This window comes from Onthophagus taurus, chromosome 7, assembly GCF_036711975.1.
Source record: "Onthophagus taurus isolate NC chromosome 7, IU_Otau_3.0, whole genome shotgun sequence".
Classification (NCBI taxonomy): Eukaryota; Metazoa; Arthropoda; class Insecta; order Coleoptera; family Scarabaeidae; genus Onthophagus; species Onthophagus taurus.
Genome location: NC_091972.1, coordinates 39,505,271 through 39,529,750, shown reverse-complemented (window position 1 = coordinate 39,529,750; position 24,480 = coordinate 39,505,271). Strand labels below are relative to the sequence as shown.

General features: G+C 33.1%; 2 protein-coding genes across 2 annotated transcripts; one reads left to right on the top strand and one right to left on the bottom strand.

The window, feature by feature from the left end:
* On the top strand, positions 1 to 24,386 carry LOC111417234 (mutagen-sensitive 312). The gene is made up of 7 exons (XM_071198210.1): positions 1 to 224; positions 301 to 544; positions 633 to 1,089; positions 9,880 to 12,143; positions 20,681 to 20,870; positions 20,930 to 21,027; positions 24,296 to 24,386. The coding sequence occupies exons 2-6, from the start codon at positions 465 to 467 to the stop codon at positions 21,020 to 21,022; spliced, it is 3,084 nt and encodes a 1,027-aa protein (XP_071054311.1). The 5' UTR covers positions 1 to 224; positions 301 to 464; the 3' UTR covers positions 21,023 to 21,027; positions 24,296 to 24,386.
* Positions 21,036 to 21,832, bottom strand: LOC111416178 (Iron-sulfur cluster assembly enzyme). The gene is made up of 2 exons (XM_071198212.1): positions 21,726 to 21,832; positions 21,036 to 21,658 (listed from the first exon to the last, which is right to left on the bottom strand). The coding sequence occupies exon 2, from the start codon at positions 21,626 to 21,628 to the stop codon at positions 21,170 to 21,172; it is 459 nt and encodes a 152-aa protein (XP_071054313.1). The 5' UTR covers positions 21,629 to 21,658; positions 21,726 to 21,832; the 3' UTR covers positions 21,036 to 21,169.
* Positions 24,387 to 24,480: the final 94 nt, after the last annotated feature.

The following is a 24,480-nucleotide window of genomic DNA, read 5'->3' as shown; positions in this document are numbered from 1 at the left end:
TAGATGTCGCAAATTACAATGCTTCAACTGTCAAAATTCTAACCTCTAAACGCTTTTCCAGTGTAATTCTTTCAAAAAAAAACATTTTGACTTGTTATGGATAGAAATATTAACGAAAAAATCCGAAAACCACGTAGAAGTAAAGGTACCCCCTTGTATACTTATAGAAATTATTTCGCACTCGGCGGACTGGTTTTTGGCGGTATTTGTTGGTATTTGTACGAGTAAGTCGCGTTTTTATCTCGAATAATAAAAAGAAAACGTTATCTAAATCTCTTTTTCTCAATTCGTTCTAAATAGGTTGTGGCCGCAAACGCAAAAGTTAAAAAAGAGTATTCACGACGGAAAATTTCATTATTCCCAAGAGCATATGACTCGCATCCAAATCATAAGTGAAGGACTTAAAGATAGTGGTACTGCTTTAGCTTTCAGTAGATATCGTTTGAAAAAACAAGAAGAAGAAGATGAGAAGGTTACCAAGCAATCTTGGCTCAGCAAAGCCATGGCAAGCAAAGTTGATTATTAAGGAAGACGATGCAAATAAGTTAGTTTGTTTTTAGTGTTATTAATGTTTTAAATGAATTAAAAATAAAGCAATTGAGTTAACATTGATTAAGGAATTTTTTTTCCAGTTCTGAATCTACGTCAAAATATTTCAAAGAAGCAAATAGTGTAAATCAAAATTTTATTGAGTCTCCTTATAAGGATTTAATTAAAGACCAAAAAGTTGTCCTGAATGATTCGGCGAGTGAAGAGGGTGATTTTAGAACTCCTAATGTTATTAAGAAGGTGCAAAAAGTTAACGAAAATAAAAATAATGAAAGAAAAAAGGGTAAAAAAAGCAATAAAAATAAAGGTAAATCAAGACAAACTAATACTTTGGTTAAAATGCTTGAAAAGCAATTTTTAAATTCGAAATGTAATCCTGAACACCTACAAATGGCTGTTGCTTTATCTAAATCGGAACAACCTGAAAGTTCAGATACAAATTCCGAAATTACAACTCAGGAAAAAGTTTTAAATGTTCGTGCTACTTTGGAACAATTTGGATTTAAGTCTAATAAAGAAACGGGTGATTTGATCGTTAAGGTTAGTGTTATGTATTAATATTAATCAGGGTTTGATTGATTTCAATCAAATAATTTATTTATTTTAATCAATGATTTAAATCAACAACAATACTGAAAATAAGACTGCACTTTATTACAAAATTAACAAAACATTTAATACAAAAATTAACATTCATGTTTTTCAACACCTAACTTGTTTCATAAAGTAGAGTCAACAAGCCTAAATGTTGAAAATATTCTCTCAACAGAAACTGCACATAAAAATTGCTTTAATATTAGCAGTACCTAAACTTCACTACTTCAGCAATGTGTTTTTGTATCACCCACCATTGCAAAGCACTTACATTACTTAAGACTTCCTCTGAAAACATTACTGATGAAAATGGTTCCATTTTTGTTTACAATTTTATAGTTGGCGGTAGTAAACCGGTATTGGCGTACATTTCCTTTGTTGTATTTAAAGCCTCTTCTTTTTCTACAGATGTTAACTTATACGTAGTTTTAGTAACATCTAAAATATAGGCTATGTTAATGGTTAGACATTAAGTGCCTGCTTACACCATATATCAAAAACTTTCATTTGTACTAATGATAATTTTTCTTCAAGTAATGTATTTAATTGAAGAGCCTATTGCTAGAACGTGATAAGCCACCAAACTAAAATTTTAAGAAAATCAACTTAAAAACATTAGAAAAATATGAAAATTTCTATGGTGAAAATTTTACCCTAAAAATAAACGTCGTTTTACGCCGGTGTTCCGTTCCGAGAGACACCGGCGTAAACAAAATTGGCGTAAAATGAACACAATTATAATGGACGATATAAGGTTAGGTTCCATGTCAAAATTCTAAGAATAATCTAACATGTTTATTTGTATGTATGTAGTTTCACGTGGGGGTGAATTACTCACAGCACTTAGGCCCCAGCGGACCCTTTGTACGTCCCCACAATTTACTGTTCATTCAAGGGTCAGAAAACCAGCCCAATCTTTTCATGAACGTTAATATAGAACAGAAAGGTATGTTCCTTATATCCGAAATTTGGAGCCATGGTACTCCGAAAATAGATTCCCTTAAGTACACGAGGTTTGGACAGTCACAAACAATATGACTTACCGTCTCGTCTTCCATTTCACACCCTCTACAGAGGGGTGTATTCGCCAGCTTCATGTAAAACATGTGCTTACGTAACCTGCAGTGTCCGGTCAAGAAGTGGGTGAGAAGCCTCAAGTCAGTTTTCGATTTTCCCAGAAACTGAGTGGATATCTTCCGGTCAGGGTAGAGCAGAGTTTTCTTAGCAAAGGCACCTACTGCTTTCCCATCCCATCTATCGCAAAAAGCTCGGTGGGAGATGGCGTTTATCAGTTTTGATGCTGTATTAACAGCTAGTGGTACAAGCGGTTCAGGGGAGATCGGTGACTTGTTAGCCGCCCGTTTCGCCAACCTGTCCGCACTTTTCGCCATTTTATCGTGACGTTGTTGTATACGTTTGCCTCTTCGAGTGATTGCCGACAGGACTTCACCAACGATGATGCAGTATGATGCCTGCCATCCGCCAGCATAGCCTGTCTGCTATCAGTACAGATTACAACGTTTCTGCCGACTTTTTTGGAGTCGATAATCGCATCGGCTGCTATGTTTATAGCAATTAATTCGGCTTGAGCAGTCGTGCAATACGATCCTAACGAAGTGGAAAGGTGCAGCTGGAGATCGTGCGAGAAGATTCCCGCTCCGGAACCTCCAGCCTTCTTTGATCCATCAGTGTAGATGGTCAGCGTTTTGCCCGAGCTTGAGTTGCTCTGGGGTATCGTTTCAATGCCAAAGTGTGGCTTGCCTAAGAAAGTAGGTGTAATGTAGTCTGTGCGAGCTTTAAGGAGGGGTTGTTTACTAACAGCCTCACTCCAGAGCTTGCTCCGGACTATTCCCATTTTAACAACCTGCTTTTCATTTACTGATCGCAACCGAAGCAATGCCATCACGGCCACCTCCCTGATAAAAATATCTAGGGGCAGCACGTTTAACATAGTCTCCATTGCAATCGTAGGTGTAGATCTCATAGCGCCTGTGATTAGCAGGCAGGCCAGTCGTTGCAATTGATGCAGCAATGTAGCTTTATATGCATGTTTTAGTGCTGAGCACCAGACTATGGCTCCGTGAGCTACCATGGATCACAGAAGTGTAGATCCACATTGTAACTTTCGGATTTAATCCCCAAGTATTCCCAATAGCCCTTCGGCATTGGGTCATTGGATTGAGGGCGATCATATGCCTCCATCAACTCTTCTAATTCTTGATTTGAGAGTGGTTGTTTATTCATGCACGTTTAATAGTTCGGTCACATCTTCAATTGTTACATCTTCGAATCCACATTCGCGTGTAAGCCTGATAATGTCTTCGTTTATGTTAATGTTATTTGCCACTTCTACACTTGCACCTTGTATAAATCCAGGCAGACGTCTACGCCAAACGCTGTTTAAACAATTGTTGGTCACTTCGCCCCAATCACACTTTAGATTTTTTATTCCTTTTAAAATATAGTATGATCGCCAATAATTTTTAACGGTCTGATTGGAATTAGTATCTAGCGCCTTAATCATTGCTTTTAATGTTATGCGCAAATAATACGCTTTAAAGGTAGAAGTTACCCCCTGATCCATGGATTGTAACACGGAGTGTTAGGGGGCATGTAAATTGCCTTGACGTCCAATCCCGTCTCTAAGGTTTCAAGATTTTTCGGATGTCCTGGGGCATTGTCTAATAGGAGGATTGCTTTCTTTGGAAGGTAATTTCGGACACAAAATTTAAGTACAGTAGGGCAAAAATAATTTTTATAGTCTGTGAAAATCTCCTGAGTGACCCACCCTTTTTATTCCACCTCTAAAAAACTGGCAGGGAGCTTTTGTCAAGACCTTTAAAAGCCCGTGGATTCTGGGAATGGTACACTACCATTGGCTTAAATTTTAAGGAACCAGAAACATTTGATACCAAGAGAACAGTCAGTCTATCCTTGAAGCTTTAAATCCAGGGGCGCTACGTTCTTCTCGCAAAATAAACGTTTTCGATGGCAACTTCTTCCAATAGAGGGCTGTTTCATCAAAGTTGAAGATGAGATCTGCAGAGTAGTTCCCTTGTTCTACAATTTCTTGAAACTTTTGAGGGTAAGCTGCTGCTGCTGCTACATCAGCTGCTTCGCCGCTTAGTTTAGTACTACAGATATTGGTTCGAGATTTGAATCTCGTGAACCACCCAGTGCTTGCCAAGAAAGTTTCGTCAATGTTTTCTTGCGCCTTCAAATCAGAAAAAATCAACAGTGCATTTTCGCATATGTCTGCTTGCGATACATGCATATTTTTTTGATTGGCATCATCAACCCACAATGCTAACATTTTTTCCATTTTCTCTATATTTTTGCTCCTGCTGTAAGTTGCGTGCTTTACACTTACAGCGAACCGGGGAATCCCACGCCGGCACCAATCGGCGTAATTGTGAATCGGCGTAATTGTGAATCGGCGTAAATCGAACCGGCGCAAAACGACGTTTACCTGTACTTTACTCTAGTCTAGGGAACATAATAGAAAATTAAAAATTGAACACCAGTATCTACTTTAAAATGAAAAGAATAGACTGCAGAAAAGTCTAATTTTTCACCTTTGTCAGTGCGTGCATTTTTTAATATGTTAGATAGCAAAGGTTCTAGATTCATAAAATCGTTTTGTTGCATAATCATGGTCATATTTTTTATACAGTTTCCGCCAAAAAGTTAGCAACACCCTTTTTTTGTTTCATTGCATGCACGTTTCTGAAATTTCGGAAATTGAGGTTCATACCGATGTTTCGTCCTAAAGTAGTTTCAAGGATGGTGGCCACTTCCGGTCCACCGGAAATAGACCACAACTTCGTTATTTTAAATGAAATGCTATAGTTTTTATTGCACGTTTTAATTATATGTTCAAAAAATATGTTAACTTTGATAAAACTTACTGGTATCTAGCATTTTTCGTTTTTGAGTTATTATGATTTTAGTTTTTTTTTCGCATATTTCACCATGCTATTTAAAATCCCATATCTCAGCCAATGTTCATTCAAGAAAGCTCTAACCTAAACTTGTGATAAAAATTTAAATACTAAGAAAAGTATTTTTTGTTATAAAGCGCAAACGACTAGATACGATACGCCAAGTTTTTGCAATATTCTATATCGCCCTGGGTGTCATAAATTGAAATAAATAATGCAAGTGCAATGACGAGTTAACTCGTCACCGGTCAACAACGTTTGGGCAAGAAAAGACGAGTTAACTTGTCACCGGTCAGCAAACTGTTAAGGTATCACTAAAATATGATGGGTAATACTCTTAAATCGTTCGTCTTTAATTAACTGTAGCCAGAGAGACATAATGACCTTATTTTTGTTTTGACTTGGGCAGTTATCCGTAAATATTACAAGATCCTCCACACCAGGTTTAATATTTTTGAAAAATTTTATCAAAATAGACCTTACCTCATTCGCTCCTCTTTTGGCCTTTTCTTCTATCCACTACTATATAAAACCCTGTTCGTTAGTGCAGTCATGGACACCACCCAGATTATAAATTCAAATTTTTCGGCAGTAAAAAGCTGGTCCTGCGGTTGGTTTCGGGATAGGCATCGCCTGTTGCATGTCGATCGAAATAACACACTTTTTATCTGTTTTTGCCTTAGATTCTTCTACTTCGCTTTTTAATAAGCTTTGCATTGCAACCGCTCTACTTTTGTACAACTTTGACTGTGTTTTTAGTTCCTGTAATTCCTTCCCATTATTTCCACAAGCTACTGTACTGTTAGATATTTTCAAATTAAAATCGTCGCAAGTTTTGCAAGTATCAGATTTAGGTAATTTAAATCTAATATTAAATTCCGTTCAAAATATTTTTCGATAGGCACTTTTTTTTAACAGCATTTGTACCTCGCTCTTGACACCAAGGAACATAAAACTCTTTGCAAAGCCTAACGATGGTCATGTCATATCACAGTTTAAATAGGTTCTCTCAAAATTATCAGTTCTACTGTAATAACTTTGATACGAACTGTTTCTTTTTGGTGTTCACTCAACTGATTCGGTCGTTTACTGTGCCTCCCTCTCTTGTCCTTTCCTACAGTTTGAGCTCCCTGCATTTTTTTGCTGACCAGTCTATTGATCCTGCCACGAGTGGATTGCAGACCATGAACACTCATAATTTCGATTTAAGGTTAAGTTAAGTTAAAGTGGCTGCAAAGAGGTAACTATTCTGCAAGTCATAGGATCCTAGATCCCAGAATTCCTTAAATATTTTTTCATGACATCCTTCTAGGAAAATCTTACATTTCTTTTTGCACGCACAAGGCGATCCCAATTCACGACCTTTTACACATTTATTGGTCGATTCACTTGTATACTCCTGTTTTAAATTACGCCTACTTTTTCTTTTCGTTCTCACTTAAATGTCCGTGTTTCTGTGCCTCTATTTAGAGTTTGGAGCTGGTACGGGTGAAACGTTGCGTCTTCTGCACACTTTGACTGAATTGTTATTTACTTCCAAAAAACATGTAGTAGATTCGTCCTGAAAATGTAATGCAAACCAAGGACAGTAAAATCTAACAGGATTGCTACATTCATTGTTGTAACAACGTGCCGGCATACTACGTCACACGATATGCCACGCCCAGTCAACTGTTGTGTTCTATGCGTTTGCTGTGTATTTTTAGAGGTTATATCATAGACGTATTTATATTAACTTCAAAAGTAAATCTTGTTTTAACATATGTCTATCTTATAACCTCTAAAAACACACACCAAACGCATAGAACTCAATGACAGTTAACTGGGCGTGGCAAATAGTGTGACGTAGAGTGCGGGCAATCAAAGCAACAATGAATGTAGCAGTCCTGTTACATTCTACTGTTCTTGGTTAAAACATGACATGCCACAAAATAATAAAAAAAGACACTTACCTCAAAATATTCCGAATCTGCATCGAGATCAGATGGTTCGTAGTCTTTATCTACTACACTATCATCTTCTTCACTAATATCGTCGTTAATTTCACTGTCTTTGTCATCTGTTGTAAGCGCGCCGTTCATTTTATTGGCAAGTTCTAACCTGCAGATTTTAACGTTGCAGTGTTAATGTAAGAACGAGATTTTAGGATACGTGGAGCCATCTGTACTAATAACTTTGTACAAATTTTTATGCGGCTTGTCATACTATTGCATGATGAGAAAATATCAAAATCTTATTTTTGCTGGAGGTGTGGCTTGTCACGTTCTAGCAATAAGCGCTGCAATTCTTTCCAAACTTCCACTGCGTCAGGGAGGAAAGCATTATTTTTTTGTAATTTGCCAAGTGCTACAGTTATAGATTTTAAAATATTCAAATAATCTACCGCTGAGCGTTTGAGTCACATACTTTTAATGGTATTATTATTCCACCTCACATCACTTAGCAGACCTAATGTTTTTCCATCAAGCTGCCTGTATTTGGCGCTAGCTAATTGGTTATTTCTAAAATATTTTATAACTTGTGTAACGTGCTGTTTGATATTTGTTACTTCTAAATCTTTGTAAAGTAGGTTTAGAAGGTGAGCTAAACACCCATAAGTTATCACTGAAACGCTGGGGTTCAATTTCACTTGTATGGTTCTTCTCATTAGTGCCATATTAGCAGCATTATCTGTTACAAATGATGTCACGTTACAGTTGTATTTTGATTTACACGAGGAAATTATAATGCAAGTAATATCAGTTAAATAGTCACTTGTATGGAGTGGTTATGCTAGCGCATACTATAGGTTCATTGCGTTCGTTCGACCAACCATCAATGTTTACGTCACACCCAGAAAGACTTCTACAACATTTAGTTTTCTCTTCTTCATAAATTTGTTCCAAACGTGTCCAGAAGGGCTATTATAAACAGGTCTTAACAATTCAATTGCAGCTGCTGTGTGTTGCAAATACAGCTCTTGCAATTTGTTTATCTATTTCTTGTTTTTTTATCAATATGCGTTGGAACAATAAAGTTTTCCAAATTTGTGTTAGCATAGCCCACTTTTTTAGATATAACAGCCGAATCATTGCCAGCAAATGACATCGACAAACTTGTAGGTGAGCAACCGCTTTCCGGTCGTTTTTGAGAGATACTAATTGAAAACTGCTCATTACTAGCAATGGTTGATTTAGATGAGTTCTCAATTCCTATAGAACAATATTGAAATAATTGAAAATAGTACTTTCTCATATTTTGTTCCAAATTTTACAAAATTTTTAAATATCATCAAAACTGCAAAGATAATTGAATATGCATAAACAGTAACCCAGCTTTTGACCATACTGTATTACATACACGACCAAGGAGCATATTGTTGTATTTTACAACATTCAGAGACTAAGTATGCCAATTTGGCATACATGAAAAAGTTTTTTTTGTAACTTTCAAGTAACGTCGTTTTTAATTTTAATGCTTAAACTTTACATTTACATTTTAACATGTTAGTTCTATAGTTTTTAAAATTCAATATTTACAATAATTGTTTTGAATATCACTGTTTTTGATGTGCTGACCTTATTTACGATTTATACTTTATGCGAAGTTTTTTGAACGCCGTTTCTTATTTTACGACAACGCTTCTGAAGATGACTAATTAGTCGAAACATGTAAAGCGGATTTACTTATAATAAACCAGTATAAAAGTACATATTAGTGATTTATAAAAATCAAAATTCAATCAAATATCATTCACATCTACTGGTAAAATGGATTTTACTATTAACATTGATCAAATTTAAAATAACGACGTTGTAGTCTATTTTCGATAGACCGGAAGTGGTGAATATCTTAAGAAAATTTCATTAACGTACAAATAATAGAATCCAAAAAATTGGAACCGGAATTCTGGCACTATAGTTAAAGGTAATTATCCCTTTTTTGTACTAATTTATGTCCTTTTAAGTTGTACTAAATACTATTTACCTTTAACTAAATTAATTTCTATGTTCCGAGATCTTCTCCATCAGAGATCCTGAGCTTGCACTGCTCATGGTATTCCTTCAACCTTCGTATTCCTTCGATTTTATTAAGGGCTTCGTCGCGACACGTAATTATTAAAAAAATATATCTTCTAACACGTACAAATGCGTTCTTAAAGAAGAGAACTAGCAATAAAACACTAATAATCGCCCGTATACAGGTGTTCCGCTGACTCGGGTATAAAATGAACCTCATATACTAGAGCAAAAATGATGACGATTCGTGAAAAAAAATTATTATAAAAATCTTCAAATGGCCAAAATATGGGCCATCAAAGTTCAGAAATTTTAACACATTTTTCTAAATATTTTCAATACCATTTATGGTAGAGCGTTGAAATTTGGTAGAGGGTAAACAAATATCAAGCAAAATCATTGAATCAATTTTGACTTTGATCGGGCTGCGGCAACCATGCTATACAGGTGTCCCTAAAATTTGTTTGCTCAAAACTTGTTTGGTCGCTCGTAACCCTACATTTATTTTTGTACTCTTTAATAGAAAATTTATTTTAGAAACTTTTATCACTCTTTGAAAATTTTGATAACATTGACCGTTTCCGAGTTATACGCGAAAATATTAAGCTTCGATTTCAATGGTAACACTAAAAAACCAAGTCTTCAAAAAAGTCAAGGTTGGCCATGGCAATTAAAAAAAAGTCACCGGAACACCCTGTATATGATTTAAATCATTGATTTTGTTCTATTTTATAAAGTTCATGATTTATTCAAACCCTGATGTTAATTAATAGCAATTGAAAATGTTTTCTTTTTAGGATACTAAAAGATCGAAAAATTCTAAATTTCGATTCATTACCCCAACACTTTTTATTACAACACAAGAAAGCAGAGAAATTGAGATTGCGAAAAGAGTTTCTTTAATTTTATCGGAAAATTATGAACCGATTAAATCAATTAGTGATAAAAACGATGAATATTATGTTTCAAGTGATTACTTAGAAACCTTTTTAAATTTTAGTTCTACATGTTTTTTTAAAAGCTCTTTAAATAATTTACAAAAGGAAAATTTTTACGTTCCAAATTTAAATTTGCCTCAATCGACGTTTAAATGTGGGGGTTTATTAAAAGATTGGTCGAAAATTCCGGGTAGAGATAAAAGTCCTCGTAAAAATAATAAACTAATCAAAGAAACTTTCAATAATTTGAATGAGAACGATCCAATTAATGATTTAACTGAGAATTGTGGTGAAGAAATTAATTTTAGTGAAGATAAAAAGATTGAAAATAAAAGAGAAATGTCACCAGATTTATTTTCATCTGATGATGATGAAATTAATGATAAAATCAAAAATAAATCGAATCAAACATCTTCAAATGATACTACTTTAGAAATAACTTTACCATCAAATTTTAATAAACAAATAATTAATTCCCCATCGAATAAAATCATCGAAGCATTTTCAGCATCCATGATGAGCAATTTTAAATCATTCAATAACACAAGCGATTCAGAATCAGATTTTGAAACATTTAAAAGCACAAAAGGCATCGATCATTTCGAAAGTTTTAATATCGATGGTGATGAATTCGCTTTTAGTATATCTCAAAAATGTAGCGATAAAGAATTAAATGATTCGAATAAATCTTTTGATTTAAATTGTGAGATATCCGATAATTCTCAACTTAATAGAGTTAAAAGTTATGAAACTGATGATGTTAATAATACTTGCGATGAGATTTCAGACATGGTTTATTTAGGAATTAAAGACTTAGGTTCTGATGATACAAATAAATCTTTGAGTCAATCATTAAATAATTCTAAAAATGATGAGGTTTTTGATTTAACACAGGAATCTGACGAAGAAAATAAAAATGATCAATTAATTAATAAATCAAAGGTTGTGTTTAATGATGATGTTATTTTACATTTAACTCAAGATTCGGATGAAGAAGATAAAATTTTAAATCAATCATTTAATCATGAAGTTGAAAAATTTAATAATTTATCTCAAGAAATGAATTCTTCAATTAATTCTTTTAATTATAGTATTGAGTCGGATGATGATTGTAATTTTTTTGAGCACCAAGAATTTTATAAAATGAACCTAAACAAAGAAAAATTTATTGAATATTTAGATATAAATAATGAATCAGAATCAAATAGTACTAAATTATATTGTTTTAATGACGATTTATTTATAAACGATTTAATTTCAAAACCGTTAGAAAAAAACGATGCACAAAATGATGCTGAAAAAATAAAATTATTTGAAGATATTTTTACCCCAAAAAAATTTAAAAAATCTTTATCATCAGAACAAGTTAATTCAGTCCGAAAACCAAGCCCTAAAAAATTCAAAAAATCTCTTACATTTTCTTCCCCAAGTAATACCCACAAAACTTTACCATTTTATTTTAAAAACAACATTGAAGACGAAAAGCAACAAATTTCTTCGATTAATTTCGAATCGACTTCCAAAGAAATCGAAAAAAATGATAGTTCTGAAACAATTTGTATAAGTGATGAAGAAATTAATTATTCTTCTATTTACTCAACACCTAAAACATCAAAAAAATCTCCTGATATAGTTAATGAAATAATTGAAAATCCAGTCGATTTAAATACACCGAAATTGATTCATAAGAGAATTACGGAACTCTCGAAAACTTTACCAAGAAAAATTGATGAAAATTGTTCCTCAACGCCTGATAATGTTGTTATTAAAACTAGAAATATAACGCCTATGCCCAATTACGATCGAATGAATACGCCAACGATAGCGGGGGAATTAGAAAAGGTTGGGGTGAAAAATTTAAAAAGACATCGTGGTGTTCAAATTTTAAAACATATCTATTATACAACACATCCGGTAGTTGAAAATGGTTCCGGACAAAACGATGATAGTGATGATGGTGATTATAGATCTGTTAAAAGAAGAAAAAGTGAATGTGATTTTAATAATGTTGTAAATGAGGATTTAACGGTTTTGAGTCAAAATGGTTTGGATAAAAAATGTGATGGGGTGGAATGTAATGAAGGAGATGGGGAAATTGAAATTGTTGGTGATATTCCAGAAAGGTGAGATTTAGAATATAATTTTACTAATATAGTTTTTAATTTCATTTTAAGACAAAAATCGCTTTTAATTTTTTAACCTTTTTAATGGATACATCTCGTGAACACATTCGATTTTAATGTTTTAATTTTTTAACCCGTTTAAATTTTAATATGTAGTGATTGTTATTTGCATCGTAATGTCGACTTTCAGCATTTTCACTCTTTAATTTTTTGTTGTTGTTCCTGAAGACTTTCTCATCGAAGCAAAATGATCATGACATTTATTTAATTATATTCTGTTTTTTTCTATAAGTTTTTTGCAAACAATTGCAAGTATCGATCACTGAAAACCTTTCCTAAAATCGGCCTGCAGCACTGATTGATATACTTAATCTATCTTTACTGTAATTCTGTCTTTGTAGAGGTGTTGTAGAGGTTCCCTTCGTGTATACAGGTGTCCCGTTAAGCGTACGGAGCGGCTGTATATCAACAACGGTAAGGCCTAGAGGTTTGGGAAAAAAATCCTTATAAGCAAAGTGGGCAAGAGAAATAGCTGGAAATTATTTTGAAGTTCGTAATTCGACCGCTGGGGGGCGTAACTGCCATTGAGAAACATAAAATTCCCGCTATCTCAGAAAGTTAGACGATGAGCTATAACTTTGACAACATCATTTAGTAGCTTGGATAATACCGCATCGCTTTTGTTTTGCGATATTTCTCATATCTCTCATAATAAGGGAGGGGGAGGCCAATGCGTTTTCAAATGTTTACATTTTAATATCTCCTGGACCATTCAACCGATTTGAATATTTTTGGTCTTGTTTGAAAGAGCATTTCATGCTCTTTTAAAAGATATTTTCAATAAGACAAATAACGCTTGGTTTAAAACAAATAAGCTAGAGGGCGCTATCTGCAGCGGTTACATATTTTTGTGATTTTTGAAAAAAAGTTAAATGGAACGGTACTATTTACTTCACAGACCGTTAATCACCATCAAATTTGCTAAATATTAGTCAAAACCGCATCTCGATATCTCCATCCATTCTCGAATTATAAAAGAAAATGTTAAAAATTCGTATATCTTAATCGGATCAAGTTACCTTAGGAAACAAATAAGAGAGAACAAAAATTTTATTACTCGTTCACACTTTATCCAAGCTTAGAACTGCTTCAAAACTACTTTTGAGGCGTGTTGAAAAGCCAACGGATCAATGAAACATCAACAATGATAATAAAACAAAATAAACCAAAACACTTAGAATAACTTAAATTTTTGGCAAAAATAACTCACTAATGAGCGAAATGCCTTCCATAAACCTCGATGCATTTATTTAATCTAGTTTCGACGAAAAAAAAAGCGCTGCTTAAGTCTCGGCCCTGAACACGTTTTTACTGGTATTTAGTGTTTTGTCATATTTTCCCTGGTTATTGGTTTTTCTTGAAAAGTCATGTCGTTTAGTCTACCCAATAGATAAAGGGGTGAAAGTAATGTGGGTTTTGCTCGAACCAAGAATGCATATTATGCAAGTTTACATCAGCTTGTGGACAGATGCTTCATGCATCCATAGCATTTGTGATAAAAGGTTTGGGTTTGCCCAAATCATATTTAAAAGTCAATGGTAATAGTTCAGTCTGTTATCATAATCGGTGTCTGTTAAGGCCTGATATAAAACAACGTGGTGGAGATATAATTCTCTTGAGAACTCTTATGGACAATTGTTTTCGGAGTTCCCAGATTATGTGTGAACTCCATGCATTGCGCACCAATGTGATTTACGAATTCATAGAGATGTCTGAATGGGCTACACGTTGGCAGTTTTCCGTAATCGCTAAGTCAATCTTAAAAACACTTCTAGAGAAAAATGTCTTTCTTTGTCGTAATTGCATTGCACATTTTTGCCATGCAGTTGCATCGTATTCGAAACATTGAAAATAAATCATCATACGCTCTATCATACGCTTCTGCGTTAGTAAATGACATGTTTACAGTTACCATGGTTATGTGATTTGTTTTTCTCGATGAGGTAACTGGATCCGATTGATGGCACTCGAGTTTTTAACATTTTCTTCTATAACTCGAGAACGGGTGGCGATATCGAGATGCGGTTTTCACTAAAATTTAGCAAATTTTAAGGTGACTAAGGGTCTGTGAAGTAAATAGTATCGTTCCATTTAACTTTTCTTCAAAAATCACAAAAATATGTAATCGCTGCAGATAACGTCCTCTAGCTCATTTGTTTTAAAGCAGACGGTCTTACTGAAAATATCTTTAAAAAGAGCATAAAATGCTCTTTCAAACAACACCGAAAACATTCAAATCGGTTGAATGGTCTAGGAGATATTAAAATGTAAACATATGAAAACGCATTGGTCTCCCCCTCCCTTATTATGACAGATATGAGAAATATTGCAAAACAAAAGCGATGTGGTATTATCCAAGCTATTAAATGACGTTGTCAAAGTTATAGCTCATCGTCTAAGTTTCTGAGATAGCGGGAACTTTATGTTTCTCAATAGCAGTTACGCCCCCTAGCGGTCAAATTACGAACTTCAAAATAATTTCCAGCTATTTCTCTTGGTCGTTTTGCTTATAAGGATTTTTTTTCCAAACCTCTAGGCCTTACCGTTCTAGAGATACAGTCGCTCCGTACGCTTAACGGGACACCCTGTACAGCGTGTCTCAGCGAGACCGTTTATTAGACCAATTTGAGAATTCAGGTTTAAGTATAATCAGTTGCATGTAAGATGATGAGCTAATGAAAGAAATAAAAATAAAAAAGAATTAAAATCGGTCAGAACAACGAAAGTAATAGTTATCTACGACTGGTTGGATAAGTCATCATTACCACACTCATTTGAGGTGATTTGAGTTACGTAATGAAGTTCATTACCGCACTGGTTTCATTACGTAACACATTTTTAGCCCAATCAGAACAGACTTAATTTTTTTAAAACGATCAACAATTCAAGAGGAAAAATTCTACCTATTTAAAGAGAAACAATACTATTTATTATAGATATTAATTGTTATGTTTTTACATGTCGAAACACTTATTCCAGATGAGTAAACATGTTATTGAAACTGACATTAATTCAAAATTGTCAACAATCATTTCAAAATATTTTTATAAACGTCAAAATAGACCTTTTTAAAGAAATTGATTTTTAAGTAACTTTTAGCAGTTGTATACGTGGGCTAGAGCATAACTACAGTACTCGTGTTCTTAATTCTTAATTTATTTTTTATACATGAAAAGGACGACAAAGTTCGTAGTAGAACTTGCGGAATATTTAACAAAAGCTATCAACATTTACTTCAGATGGCAAAAAATTGGTAGTAGAAACAAGTTACAATAAATGTACGAAATGGTGGCCGTTTGCATTCAAGCACTGTGTTATACGTGAAGAAACACTTTCAAGTGTTGCTCTTCGTACTTCTTGAGGAGTTCTTGGGATACTTCCTGGGTGCAATGAGCCGAAGCTCCATCCAGTTGATACCAACAGCTTGTTCTAAGTTCAAAGACAAGTTGTCAGAAAATCTTCTACCACAGTACGTAACAAATTCAAGTAGCGCTCTGCCGTTAAAACACCATCATAAATAACGTAAGAGAACCTGCCATCCATCATAAAGCAGAAAACTTTGAAACTATACCTGATAGTTTCTTTTCGGATTGCATGCGAGTTGGGTTGCCCAGATATGGTTGTTATGCCTGTTAAAGCTACCTTCGCCCGAAAACTTAGATTCGTTTCATATAACGTTTTTCAAATAGTTTAGCATCAAACAATGTAAATCAGACTTTGACGTTTGTCAATAACTCATTAAACATTTGTTTTCCATGGCACACTAGGTTAACATCGATAAGATATGTGTGCATTTTTCAAAAATCCCTAATTAATGTTAGTAAACGTTAACGTGCATAGTAAAGTGACCAAACGTTCTAGACTGCCGTTCTCGGTACCAAAACATATTCCATCATGTTGCTTAAGCATGTTCTGAATCCTAAATTAATATCCCAAAAATCGAGTGGTCTGATTTATTGAACAAATGTCTGCTAGAGCAAAATTTTTAGAAAAAATCGAATAACTCGAGAACGGCCGAATCAAATTGCAAAAAGTAAAGTTATTCATAAACCTTAAAAATAGACAAATTCAAATATATAAAAATGTACATTATATTTTAAATGACAGTACAAAAATGTACAGCACTTCGGGTAAACCCTTTATGCATATTTTCAGAAAAATAATGACAGTAGTTTGCCATATACAAATAGACTCAGCTCGTCGTGACAGACCCTGTACAGTTGTTAATAATAAATAATAATAATAATAATAAATAAAGTAGCTGGCGACTTCCGGTATAACCGGCGGAACTGCTAGAAATCTGAAAATATTTTAGTCGAAGAAGAGTCTGAATTCTCAAATTTTTATTTTGGCCAGAACCCCAAAAACGTCTAATGAATGGTCTCGCTGAGATACCCTGTATTATAAGTATGACCGCGGCGTTCTTCCATGCTTCCCTTCTAACAGGGATTTGTTCAAAAACAATTTTAGGGCATCCTCAAGGGTGTTGAGGATGCCTAATCTCGGTTATCGATATTTCGAGAAGGTCCTCCGAACCGCCGTTTAGAACCTTTCTAGTCGCAGTTTCCGGTTTTGGTATGGCAGAAGTGTGTATAGCTTTTCATAAAATCTTTGGATATCTTTTACAATTCCTATTCTTTCTCTGGTTATATTCCCATTATGATCCTTTATTTTCGTTATCTTTGACTAAATTTGACCTTAGTATTTTCATGTTCTTGTTATTTTCCACAGTTTCTAAGATTTGTTTTGTTTGGTATGCTCTTAGATTTACTACTAATACTTTTGTACACATGTGCGTTTTCCTTCGTTTTTCTATTAGTTGTACAGTTTCCGGTTCAATGTTATTCTGTTTTCTGTAGTTTCTTATGTCATTATGTTTATATCTTTGGTGTTTAGTGCTGCTAGGGGTTCTACATTTTTCTTTAGCTCATTTTGGTGTGATTCTTTGTTGAGTTCGGGTACCTCCATTGTTAGGAGTTTGGTTTCAGTTGAGAGTTTCATTCTTTGTAGTTCTGTACTTATTTCTATGTATACGTGCACGAACCATGCGATGATCGCTGCCAGTATCAAAATGGTTTAGGACGGTGATGTCTTTACTTATCTTTCTGTCATTGTCATTAGAGACTAAAATGTCTGACTTTTATAGTTCTTCTTTTTATAACTTCTTTTCGTCGCATATCATTTCTGCTTGCTGGAACAAGGCTTAGATCACTAACCTCTTCTGTTATGGTTGGTCATGGAACGAAGCCTGTAGACCTGTTCACGTGTTTTCTTCCGATACACTTTTAGTTCCATGCACCCATCCTAGTGACCAAAACATCCAATAAAAAAACTGTTTAACATTTTCCGTTCCTATGGTAAATTTGATCATGGTGAGTTCGAGTTCAGGTGGTCTAGGAACTCCTGAAGATGCTCTTTTCCATGAAACCAGATCACTAAGGTATCATCCACGTAACAAGGCCATAGCTTTGGTTTTCACGGATTCCACTTTAACGCTTCTTCTTCAAACTCTCCATGTAGAAATTGGCGATAACCGGTGACAAAGGTGATCCTATGGAATTTTCCCTTTCAGTTAAAATATGTCGATGATAAACAATTCCACTAACTCTGGAATTTCAGTAAGCCCTCAGGAATGAGTTTCTGACGAAGACCATCCAGGGCATTTTTACTGGAACTCTGGTAAGTAGAGATTCCACATCGAAACTTACCAGGATATCTAACTTCATATTTTTGATTATATTCCACAAAATTACATATTATGTTTTTACCTGTAAAAGGAGACAGGATCTTGAGAAGATGCTTCGCCAGATGGTACGACGGTACGACATCCAGTTTATGGATTTTAGGTAATCCACAAATTCTTGGTGGTATTGGGGACCTGTACAAGCAAACTTTTCTATTGATCCGCTAGAATTTCTGTAGATTTCATCTTCTTGATTTGCTTGTAAGTGGTTGGATCCAAAAGGCTCGTCATCATGTCGTCGTATTATTTTCTGTCCATGACCACGATGAAATCAAAAAAATTGTATAACTAGAAGCACAAATAAACACCAAGAGTTGAAGCCAGCGTTCGATGTGTTTTGTTTACGTTTTCACTCAGTCCAGAACGGGACGCGCTCAGATCTGACCGTCCAGCCGACGATCACTGAGTATTTCCGAACAGGCCAATCTTTTTATGGTTCCTTTGAAAATAAATTTACCTGATTAATGTTTATCCATGTTTACCGAACCCTAATACATGAATAATTCTTTCCTAAGTAAACAAGGTTTGTGTGCGCATTTGTGTTTTGGCTTTGGCGAAGTTAACATTTTAGTAGTTCCGTAGTTTGCAGACTATAAGACGCATCTTTTTACATAGATGGACTCAATTTAGGGTGCGTTTTACGGTCCGAAGAAGGTACCATAAATAATAAAATAATAAAATATATTTTTCAATAAATCGTCTCTAAATTTGAGGTACGTCTTATAGTCCGAAAAATACAGTATATTTTTCTGAAAAAGATTTTATTCAAAATGATTTCAGTTTTCCTAAAGATAGAAAAAAATATATATTTAACTATAAATTGTCACAAAACTATTTAAGGATTTTTTTAGTGCAGTTAGGCGACGTTGTGGGTATTGTAACAATCATACTGCACTACAATTTGAACAAGAATACAAAAAAACAAAATACAAAAAAGGGGCAGAAATAAATATTTGAAATTGTTCATCAATACTCAAAAATAAAAATGATGGAATTGAAACACTGGACATTATAGACGTTGCGAACTTAGACAACATGCATTTAACTACCTAACTACTATTTTCTAAAAACTAATATTACTTGTCAATTTTGTTTAAATATAGTAGAAGGAACTAGTAATATTTCAATGCTACGGATCCAAAAGACATATGGGATTTATGACTAAAACTTCTGAGTTTGTAGTCAAACTTTACTTAATTAAAGAAAAAATTATTAGAGACTATAACGACAAAATGTATTATTCAATAACAAGAACATACTTTTAATGTTAAGTAATTCCATTTTATTAAGTTTACCTCAAAACATTTATGATCTTTTTGGAGATCATGTGTATGATGATGCATGTTATTGATGGGCATGAAATACAATGTATAAAGTTAATAACAAAATTTATTAACGTAAAGTTATTTAATGAAACCAAGTTAATAAATCAAGAAACTAGGCTTTGACATATGTTAAGCAAACAAATATTATTTTCAAATCAATGAAAGTTATTTTAAAACTTATATTTATGAGTTAAGTTTTAAGTTTTTTGTTATGCAATGAAAATTTGTAAACAAAATACCAATGTTATTTGCAAATACAATATTTTTACTGCAGTATTTACCATGAAAGTACTGTAAAATTCTAATTATATCATCTTTAATTTATTTGTAAGAAATAAACTTCACAATTTATACGGTTACAATTATAAATTAATTCATTACAAAAGAACTCAAAGTTTACAGTCCTTAATAAACATTTCAACCATGCTCAATAAAAAAAAATAATGATAATATACATTTACAAGTCTGATTTTACCGAAACTATACACGCCACTGTCAGTGGGACCAATACCAAAACAAACACTCGAACGTTGGCTTCAATCTCGTATACGGGCGGAGATAGGCAATGCTGCTTCTAGTTATACAATTTCTTTGGGTGAAGTTCCCTTTGTCTGCTAGGTGTGCTGGTAGAACGGTGATGGCGGTGATTCGTTGTTAGATTTTATTTTGATGGCTTCGCCGATTTAAGTACTCTCGCTATATCTTGTCAGATTTCCTCTGTTTTCACTGCAGGTATTCTCTGAATAGCCGCTTCTATTTCGCAGATGATTTCTTCCGTCGGAACCCTCTTTGAAGTGATTGCGCGTAATTCAATCCTTTGACGAGTACTGTAGTTAATCGGGCGCTTGATCGGTTAATGACGAATTTCGATTGGAAAATCGTTGTTTTCCTTTTTTGGGTACGGCAATCCAACCGAAATTTCTTAATATGTTTGGCACGGCTTCTCTAGAATTCGCGTACCACCTTCTCCATGGTTATTCTGTCTATCTTGTCGCAGTCTTTTCTAGCTATAAAATCGAAAAGTGCGAGATAGAGTCGTAGTAACTTCTCCCCTATTTGCTGTAGATCTTTCAAAGTCTTGTGAATTCTTTCACGTAGTAGTGCTTGTTATTAAACTTCTTGATTTGTTTGTTTATATATTAAGGTTTTCGTACTTATATTAAACAAAATAATTAATAATAAGTGGTCTAACAATATCTTCTAATATTTAGAAAATCCAAATCGTTTCTTCTATGTGAAATAATAACCTATCTAAAATAAATATGTTTTAAGGTCAAGGCAAATTATTAAACATAAATTATTTCGTGTTGTTTTCATAAACAACAATTTGTACAATCTCCATATAAGAGATAATATTTTTTACATTCACCCAACTTATCAATAATTTAATTTTTTTGTTTTTATATTAGCAATGAACTAATATTTGAAAGAAAACCATCAAAGAAGATATATTCTTGTGCCTTACCATTGCATATTGCGTGGTTTAATTTTCTTACATCAAACCCAGAAATAAAAGAAAATGTGCTATTATATGTCCCCCTTCAATTAGAAGTTTTATATGAAATGATGAAACAGGAAGGGTTCAAATATCACATTCAGGTAATGTTTAAGATAACATTTCAAGATGAATAAACAAACTGATATTGATGTATTTGCAGGATCTCCTCACGTTTTTAGATAAGAAATGTATCACGATAAGAACAAATCCACAAGGTGGACAGAAACAACATCCAAGGAAAAACAAGGATTAAATGTAGTAAGTGATGATTTTCAATAATTTATTTATTTACTTTAGTTGTATTCTAACATTTCTAAATTTTATACTAAACTATTACAAATCACCCATATCCTAAACATTTCAGTATCACACCTTCATTTTCTTTTTAATATTTATCATATTACTCAGATTTTTTTTGTTGCTTAATTTTATAATCAGACAACGCCGCTTTAATAGCATCCTCAGCCAACATAGAACAATGCAATTTCACCGGGGGTAAACACAATTCTTTAGCAATATCAGTATTTTTCAATTTCAAAGCTTGATCAACAGTTTTTCCTTTAACCCATTCTGTTGCTAACGAGCTACTTGCGATAGCTGATCCACAACCGAAAGTTTTGAATTTTGCATCAATAATCTTCCCATTGGCATCAACTTTAATTTGTAACTTCATTACATCTCCACATGCAGGTGCCCCAACCAATCCTGTACCTACATTGGTATCGGCTTTATCCATCGAACCAACATTTCGTGGGTTTTCATAGTGATCAATCACTTTTGGGTGATAAGAAGCGGTCGCTATTTTTATGGGGCTCTGTGCTACCTTTAAGAGTTTGCCCGTAACGGCGTTTAACGCCATTTTAATTTTTTGAGGTTTTTCGCAAGGTTTCTATGAAAGAATTAGAAATAATCAATATAAAATGAGTTTGTTGCACAATATTTTGTACAATACTTACGATTTGATGCGTAATTTACCACTAAAAAGAAACGACTGGATACAAACGTCAATGATTGACGTTTAAGATCACATTTTTATTGAGTGGTGTGAGTTTATTTCATCGCAAATAGATGGCGCTAGTATTGTGACATATCATGCATGATTAAAGTTATTGCATCAATATTTAAAGGGATTTTATGCTAGAAATATGAATATTTTTGGTAATACTAATAAATTATTATATTATTTATAAACATTGATGCAATTTCCAGTTAAAAAGAAACGACTGGATACAAACGTGAATGATTGACGTTTAAGATTACACTTTTATTGAGTGATGTGTGTTTGTCTTTATCGCCGATAGATGGCGTTAAAGTTGTAACATATGCATTATTAAAGTTACATCAACATTTGAAGCGATTTTATTCTAAAAATATGAATATTTTTGGTAATATTAATAAATGATTGTATTATTTATAAATATTGATGTCATTTGCTGCTAAAAAGAAACGACTGGATACAAACGTGAATGATTGACGTTTAAGATCACATTTTTATTGAGTGGTGTGAGTTTGTTTTTATCGCGGATAGATGGCGCTAAAGTTGCGACATTGAATTCGTGTGTGAAGTTATTACATCAACATTTGGATTTTATTCTAAAAATATGAATATTTTTGGTAATATTAATAAATTATTATCTTTATTTATAAATATTGATGCAATTTGCCGCTAAAGAAAATAATTAGATATAAACGTGAATGATTGACGTTTAAGATCACATTTTTATTGAGTGGTGTGAGTTTGTTTTTATCGCGGATAGATGGCGTTAAAGTTGCGCCATTGAATTCGTGTGTGAAGTTATTACATCAACATTTGGATTTTATTCTAAAAATATGAATATTTTTGGTAATATTAATAAATTATTATCTTTATTTATAAATATTGATACAATTTTCCGCTAAAAAGAAATTGGATACAAAAATAAATAATTGACGTTTAAGATCACATTTTTATTGAGTAGTGTGTTTGTTTTTATCGCGGATAGATGGCGCTAAAGTTGCGATATTGAATGTTTTGTAAACTTATTACATTAAAATGTAATGGAATTTATTCTAAAAATATGAATATTTTTGGTAATATTAATAAATTATTACATTATTTATAAATATTGATGTAATATGCCACTAAAAAGAAACTATTAGATACAACGTTTAAGATCACATTTGTATTGATAGTGTGAGATTGTTTTTATCGCTGATAGATGGCACTAAAGTTATGACATTGAATTCGTTTGTAAAGTTATTACATTAAAATTTAATTGAATTTATTATAAAAATACGAATATTTTTGGTAAATTAATAAATTATTATATTTATTTATAAATATTAATGTAATTTGTCGTTAAAAAGGAACGACTGGTTACAAACGTTAATGAGTGAGTTTGTTTCTATCGCGGATAGATGGCGCTAAAGTTGCGAAATTGAGTGCGTTTGTAAAGTTATTAGAGGTTATTAGTAGTTATTAGTTATTACATTAACAATTAAAGGGATTTTATTCTAAAAATATAAATATTTTTGCTACTATTAATAAATTATTGTATTTATGTATAAATATTGATGTAATTTTAAATTGGGATGTAATGCAGGGTACGTTCCAAAATAGTTTATTTTTTTTATCAACAAAAAACAAACCTGTCGTTTTATAATACAATTTAATAACAATCAAAATTTATCAACATTTGTGTAATCATTCATAACAAAGATTAGATTTTTATAAACTAATCTGATAATAAATACCTAGTCATTTACATTTTTAAACTATTTTTAGCTAACTTCGCTCATCTTTACGGAAATACCAGGTTAAAAAAAATGACATTTATTAACTAAACGTCATAGAAATGTCAAGATTTGGTAAAATCGCGTAAAAATTCGTAAAATTTTCGTTTACGAATTAATAAATACGTTCAGTGCGTTTCGTGTGTTATCTATGTGTTAAACCTTATTAACACGTCACAAATTGTTTATACCTACGGGGCAAGTAGTGAATCGAATCCAGTACCGGATAAAAATTCGCGATGTTTTTTTCATACACAAAATAGAATATTTCGTTTGATAAAAAGTGTAATAATTAAGTTTAAATGTCGCGAATTGTCGTTCTAACGATTCTAATCGTTATATTTGAGTCTTGTTTGGTTTTTGGTTTCCCCCCAGAGAATAGAGGAGAAAATGTCGCAAATGATGAAGTAATAAGTAAAACTAAAACGGGAAATAACACGGTCGTTTATGAAATGAAACCTAACAAGACAGGAAATGATGTTAAAATTAATGTAACTGGTGTAATTACTCCTGAGGTTAAAAATGATCAAAAACAACCCCAAAATCAAACAATATCAGAGAAAACAATTTCCATTATTAATTCGAATAATCTTCCTGCACTTAACGAACCAGCTTTACACAGACTCTTTTATGTCCTCCTAGGGTTAAGTACAGTTACTGTTTGTTATGTTGCTATGAAAATGTATAGGTAAATCATAATTTTTTATTTAAATAATTTTTTTTGGATATTTATTTAATAAGAAATAAATTTTAGGGTAAGAAAAGGTGTTAGTAGACCTACACATGTTAGAAAATATGGTGTACTTGCTCAAAGGAGTGATATAGAAATGGAACCTCTACACCTCGACGATGATGAGGATGACGATACTGTTTTCGATGTTGGAGCTCATGCAAACAGGTGATTAACATGGAAAGGTTTTGTTGTGATCTGAGTGATGT